The sequence below is a fragment of the Nanorana parkeri genome, unplaced genomic scaffold (genome assembly GCF_000935625.1).
Source record: "Nanorana parkeri isolate BGI_ZX_2015 unplaced genomic scaffold, ASM93562v1 scaffold1371, whole genome shotgun sequence".
NCBI classification, from domain to species: domain Eukaryota; kingdom Metazoa; phylum Chordata; class Amphibia; order Anura; family Dicroglossidae; genus Nanorana; species Nanorana parkeri.
This window is the reverse complement of record NW_017307639.1, coordinates 180,531-187,579: the sequence shown is the minus strand read 5'-3', so window position 1 is coordinate 187,579 and position 7,049 is coordinate 180,531. Positions and strand designations below refer to the sequence as shown.

Sequence of the window (7,049 nt, the reverse complement as noted above, 5' to 3'; positions counted from 1 at the left end):
TATATATACCATTTAAAATGTTTATCCCCTTAAAGAATCCTCCTAAAGCCGTGGTTCTCAACTGGTGGGTCGCAACCATGTGTTTAGTAGCTTGCTGTGTGCCTTCCACTGCACTAGGTGACAGACTCCTCAGCCTCCCCCTAGCGGAGCACTGTCAGTTCTTGCACTGAGCAGCCATTCAAAATATGAGTGCATGCGCATGGTGATGTCACAGCGGGGTGTCTTCTGATACCCGCTCCGGGTGACACCCGGCCTTGGGTCGCCCCTGTGCTGATAGGAGGAGAAAGCAGAGTGACAGAGAGATGAGCTCACCACTGTGCTGCTTCTCCTTTCACTGTCCAGCACAAACTGGGCTCACTGGAAGTGAGTTGAATTATGCTGGTCATCAGACTGAGGACATCTAGCAGTAGTGGATGACATTCCCTTACTGTGAGGAAAATCTCTGGATTGAAGGTGAATATTGCATCAAAAGCTGTTTCTGTTATTTTATCTTGTAATGGGGAAATAATTTCCATCTTGTTATCTTTGGCTGGAGTTCAGCTTTAAACTGCCAAGAGAAATTAAATACAGACACCTAAGGTTCTTGGGGTTTCTGCTTGTCACATGGGATTCATGTAAAAAAGTTACATGTTGGGTGGATACTCTTCAAAGGGCACTAGCGTCACTAGATGGAGCTGAGAAATACTGTAGGCATGGTCCACTGTTGTCCCTACCAGGAAACTGATCCAGAGCAATGATGTGCAGCCGACACTGGAGCAAATGCATGTGGACAGGAAGAATCTAAAAGATGCTGGCAAAAATTGTCAGCACTGAGATACAAACAAAGGATGGAAAGAAAAAGTGAAAATGGTATTCTGAGGGCAACAAAATGGACAAGATGCACGTTGTTGTAGCAAACTAAATGTTAAGCAATTTTAGATCTACTTTAGATCCCTGGGAGTACCAAATCCAGGACACACATTTATGCAAATACCAACTTCTGCCTCCAGAACTTCTCTTTTACAGGTCCATCAATGTTATGGGTTTCCTCAAAGACCACTAGAGTACCCCACCTTCCAGAACCACGAGGGGACTTAAGAAGAGACCTGTATTTTCCATTCTAATGGCAGTTTAAGTACAGTAGTATAATATGTAAGTGAACTTTAAACAGAGATGAGTGTGAGATCTGGAGTAAAGAATACAACAAAATGTAAAGTATTGCCATAATAATGTTGGCCAAAGTAACTACAATTATGCTTTGAGTTCAGCAGAACAACTTAAAGGACTTAATTTGCAGTATGCTGTATCTACTAAATTTGTATATAAATAATTTTTATTTTATAATAATATTTTTTTTTTACATACATGTAAAAGACATGTTAAAATAAACTGTGAGTTTTTACTATGCATGAAAAATGTACGTTTGTTTGGATTACAAAATTTGCTGAATGAAAGTGCACTGAATGAAGTTGTTTGAAAAACCCATTAGGCAATGTGTCATGAAATAATGTTTTCAAAATCCATGTCTTTCTAAGAGTTGGTTTTCTTCTCCATTAGAAGCAGGCTCTGACTTGCACATAAGTTACAGCACTGTAAGCTCCTCCCTATTCTGCAGCATAGTAGAGAATACCTCTGCCATATATAGATCTAACCCAGGGGTAGGCAATTCATTTTTTTGAGGAGCCACATGAGAAACTGGGAATGCTGTGGAAGGCCGAACTGATTAACGCAAAGTACAGTGCAACACAGCGACTGTGCTTTACAGGGCGCACTCCTGGCCGCAATGCAATCGACCGTACCAGAACTCGCAGTAGCGCAATACAGTGTGTTGCAGTGCAGTGGAAAAAAGTAATGCATGCAATGCACCTGGCTCACTGTAATGCATGGCAAGTGCGTGGCATGGACCCTGAATAAAGCAGTATTGTCCCCAGATTGTCCCCAAATAATATGATAATTAGTATGTGGCACATACCGCTTTTATTTATTTTACAGGCCACAGGTGGGAGCTGCAGGAGAGGATGGAGGAGGAGGAGGATGATGGTAATCGTGGGGGTGGAAGACATTTGTCACTGAGTCCTAGCAACAATTTACATTTGTTATTGGTTGCTAGGACCCAGTGGTCCTAGCAACCAATGACCTCAGAGGAGACCCCTGACAACGCGGTCTGGACATGGACTGATCACTGACCTGTGCTGGGATATGACTTGCAGTGGATGCACCAGCCTTGGCACATCCACTGTCAGCCAGCCATAACGGAGCACAGGTTGGTAGGCAGGACAGCCACAGACCAAGGGCCGGATCTGCTCTAACCCCTCTACATGTGTGATACAACAACAAAAAAGATGTCTCCTGTCCCCTATTTTCCTTAGACCCAATACTGCATATACAGTAATTGCGCTAAGTAATAAGATTGCCATTTTCTATAGAACATATTTGTTTTTAAACTCTTTTTGTTCATTGTGACTTAGGGTATATCTAAAGCCAAACTTTATGTTTGGATTTTTGGGGCATTACTACAGCTGGCTATACATCATTAGAACTTTGTATGAAAAAAATTGTTTTAAAATTGATGATCACTTTCGACTGTCGTTATAAAAAAAAATCGAAAGATCAGGATGGAAATGTTTTCTTGAACGAATGATATTCTGACAGTGAATGTGATTTTCATTCGGGAAACTCCATTAATTCCAAAGTTAAATGTTACAATCAAACAAAATTTTTTACAGAATTCATTATGTCTCTGATGGCATCAAAGAATGTTCTGATGACATTTTTCATTCATACAAAAACCTACCAGTCTATGGCCAGCTGTACTGTGCCGTAGGTGCAGCAGGAGAATAGAGGAAATCCTTCTAATGTGAGGGAAATAGTTTTTTAGATAGTTGTCACCATAACAAAAGTCGCCATTGCATAGTTGTCAAGTGTCCCAGATACTGTGGGACAGTTCCAGGATTTTGGACACTGACATGTAGTGTTCGTGTCCTGGGGTTGTCCCAAGGAGCTAAAGTGGCAGCGACTTTGTTACTAAGGAGCCATTGAGAAGGAGGTTGGCAGTGAAGCATGGCCAATTGGGCATGGGGGTTTGTGACAATATTACATAACACAATATCATTCTTCCAGTAAGCTTTGCGGTAAATGAGCAGGGTTGGAGTTTGTCTGTGCATAGTTGACAGATGTTAGCGCCACAGTAGAACGGGACACTGGGGACCAAAAGCTGAGTACAGCCCTACCACAGTTTATACCCATTTCCTCTATCTGTCACTGAGAAGCCCTCATATGTGAAGGGCCTCAACCCCTTTGAATTGGTCGTGAAGAAATAATTGGGAGGGATACCTTGAAGAACCTGAACAGAAAAAGCAGATGTGGCCAATATAGTGGGTGTGGCTCGCAGAATATGGCTTGTAGTGTCGCACATTTCTCCATTTTCTTTGCTAAGTTTTGGACTTAGGGATAGGGAGGGTGCTTGTAATGACCGGGGTTGGCAACGCTGTATACATAAATTGGTCATGAAGAATGTCACCAGGACACCGAAAAATCCTTTTTGGATCACCAAATGCTCATTTAATATGGTCCCCCTTCCCCTTCCTTAAAAGTTGCATGAAAGTGCAATAAAGAACCTGTGGGGGGAATAGTAAGCACATAATATACTCATCTTTCCCCGACTTCCATAGTGCAGGGGTTGAGATCTCGTGAAATCTGGGCTACTCAACATAGATCTCGCCAGAAGGAGGATGTCACCCTCGTCTTGGAGGCCCGGGGGGGTTGAAGCAGGGGAAAGATAAGTTTAGCCCCTATCACCTTTCACCTTTTGTGAGGTGGCTACTAGAAATGTAGTGATTGCCAGTCAGTCTGGCTGGATTATAGTTGGCATTTATCTGGTTAATTCCAGGTGTTCTGGCATTGGTTGTACCTACCTGGGTGGAGTGTGACTCTATTGTAATGTGGGACATCCAATGAGGGACACTGAGTGTATGTGCAGTTCACCAGCCAATTAACGGGTCTCTCTCAACCAGTGTTGCATGCTGGGGAAGTGCTTATAGAAAGTTGCCATGTACTCAGTCTTATGCCAGCCATGGATTTGTCCAGGTTGGGGTGCTGTCCAGCCTACCCCCCAGGCTAGGCCTGAGGCCTGGGGGTGGGGATGCTGGAGTGCGGAAAGTGTTTCGCTAGGCCTCGAGTCTGAAGGAGGCCTCTGCAGTTATCAGAGGAGGAGAACCAGAGAAGCTGATGGCTGCTGGAGGTGCCCGGACCATAGTGAACCTCAGGAGAAGGTTTGGCGTCTCTCCTGCTGAAGATTTGTATTCATCTCTGCTCATCTGCTACTCAAATTCCTATACAACTGTGCTACAAATGGATCTATACTAAATTATTGAAAGGGACTGGTGTGAAGATATTAATAAAAGGTCTTCAGCTTTGTACTTTTGGCTTAGATGTCAATTCTGTGGGCACTAAAAGAGGGCAGTTAATGCTAATGGGGCAGATGAACACAAAAACCCCTAGACAACTAGTGATTCTGGCAGCTCCTTCAGGGGTGAGTGCTAAATAAGTATATGATCAAACTCCCCCCTACAGATTTTTTTTTGCACATTCATCCAGCATTTTAGCATTTTAGAGATGGGGGCACTTTGAATAAGTGAACCTTGAGATGTTCTGACTCTGGTCATCGGGTCCTTTAGGTCCAACAGTAATCAATTGTGTACATTAGGATTATGTGATACTGCCAAATGCAAGCTCCATCATGTTTACAGGACACTTCATATCAATGTCCATCAGCTTTTTTTATGTTGGCAGCTACTTTATAATAGCAGATTAAGATCAGAGAGAGAAGTAGTATACACCATACTCACCTTACCAACCACTGCTATAAGCTAGTTAGGTGTAACTACAGCTCTGTTTTGGGGGGTTTGAACAGAGTAGGAAAGAGACAGAACACGTGCCAGGTTGTTATGGCTGTTATGGTGGGAAAGTTAAAACCTCTGCCCTGTTTTATTGCTGCCTCTGTCCTCATAACAGTGAGTTTGCCCCACCTTTTTATCTCGCTGTCTACATTGTCACTGTGACAAGAAGTGATGGGAGTTCTGACCAATGGGGCCATGGACAATAATGAAAAACCTGACAGAGGTTCTAGCCATCCCTTCTCTATTTAAAAATAATAATCATTAAAAAAAAAGTTTTGCTGCAGGCAGATTTGTGGTTTAAATCAAATTCTGCAGGAAGATGCAAGTTCCACTTATGTGGTAGCCCCCTCACGCCTCAAATAAAAACTGCACATTGGAAAAAGTGTAAGACATTCTTGTGGAATTTGGGATCTTCAGCTTTTCCCAGGATACTGCAAGAATGTTAAATGTTTTTAACCTTGCCAAGTGTTTCATAAGCCAGGGTGTAAGGGAGGTTTTTTTACTCTTTCCTCCCAATGTTTTATTATATTTTTAGGTTTAAAAGGTACAGAGTTGGGTTAAAAATGTTTATCCAGAAATCTAAACCCACAGTTGGAAGACCAAACACCCTAATAAAGTATGGTCCACTTTGCTGCAACAGGAGAAAAAATATCCTTCCTGATCCCTTAAAGTGACACTAAAATCAAGATTGAAATCTTAAAAATGCATTCAGGTACCTGAACTAGTAACAACAATGTATCTTTTTTATGTATCACTCGGCTGTAGATCCTCAAATCATCTATGAATTGGTGCTGACACTGTCCTTCCTCCTGGAGGGTGACTACTTTTGTTCCCCATGGTCCCTGTGTATCTTGTAAAGTAGCCATCGCTCTAAGCTCACTCCTATGATGGACTACAATCTCATGTTTATTTTACTCATCTGTATTGAGATTGTTGTCGATCACAGGAGTGAGCTTGGAGCAGTGGCTACTTTACAGCACACAGGGACCATGGGGAACAAAAGTAGCCACCCTCCAGAAGGAAGAACAGATAATATTCCTTGGATAACAATCTCTAGTGTTATTACTTATAAAGATTAATAGCCAGTAATATTTTGTGTGTTTAGAAACACATCCAGCTTATTTTGAAAACAATCTACTCTGCTGGCTAGAACTACCTACTGAGGAAGTATATTCCACATTTTCACAGCTCTTACTGAATTTAATCAATTGTTTTTATTTCGGGGGGCTGGGGCCTCGCAAGCAAGCAGACTTTGCAGTGGTCCCATGCAAGGTACACTTTAAGATGTGTAATGTACTATTTATAGTGAAAAGGTCTTGCATGATAATTAATAAATGCAAGCTCATATAAGAAAGAGGTGATGGAAGAGGAAGAACAGACAGTCTAAAGGGTGCTTAGAGTGTGTCAGTCATTTCTCACCTTCAGTACACGGAGTGTTGGGTGTACCCCTTCCATTTGGGGCGGTAGGTGCATTGCAGTCTGTCCACACTGTGCAGCCTGGTACTGTAGAGTGTTACACACAACCCTGTGTGATCCACGGGTCTCCTCCTTCACAATGACTCCTCCAGATTCGTATGCTCCTATTCTACGATCTGGGACCATGCTATGTGGGTATCCATACAGAGCACCAGAGGGATAGCCCTCCGAAGGCATGTATTGATATGTGCTTTTCAGACGTTCCTGCTTGAGAGGAAAGAGATCAGACAAAAGTTCTTCTCCTGTCTCAATGTATGTGGACAAATCAACAGAGGTCTCAGGATCACAGAGGTTGCTCCCTACAATCTCTCCTTGACGCATAGAATAATTCGAGCTTGGGCCTCGTTTCTCACAATCATAGTAACTGTTCTGAGACATTGTCTGGGCTATGAGTTTCTTCTTCCAGGTGATTTTGTTCTTCTCCAGCACTCTGTTCACCACGTATATGTCCTCTGTTGACAAAGTCCTCCTTAGTCTGTTATCTTCTTTCTTTTATCAGCATAAGGCAGCTGAAAAGACAGGAGAATTTAGTTACAGAATTTCCTCTAACACACGTGTATTATTGTGTCATCTTTTGTGTTACTGGCCAAGTCCAGAAAAAAATGGAGTAAGGGGAAGAAGAGGTGACACAACATTAACTACAAAGGTTGCAGATAAGATCTTTTTAGCCTTATTATAAATCATGTGAAGCACATA

At 42.4% G+C, this 7,049-nt stretch overlaps 1 protein-coding gene across 1 annotated transcript in view; it reads right to left on the bottom strand.

Moving 5' to 3' along the window:
- The window catches only part of CEBPE (CCAAT/enhancer binding protein epsilon), a 7,503-nt gene extending 655 nt beyond the window's left edge, over nt 1-6,848 (bottom strand). The window contains exon 1 of the mRNA XM_018569643.1: nt 6,297-6,848. Within this exon, the coding sequence (XP_018425145.1) occupies nt 6,297-6,731 (435 nt within the window). The 5' untranslated portion in view covers nt 6,732-6,848. The remainder of the gene's footprint in view (nt 1-6,296) is intronic.
- Nucleotides 6,849-7,049: the final 201 nt, after the last annotated feature.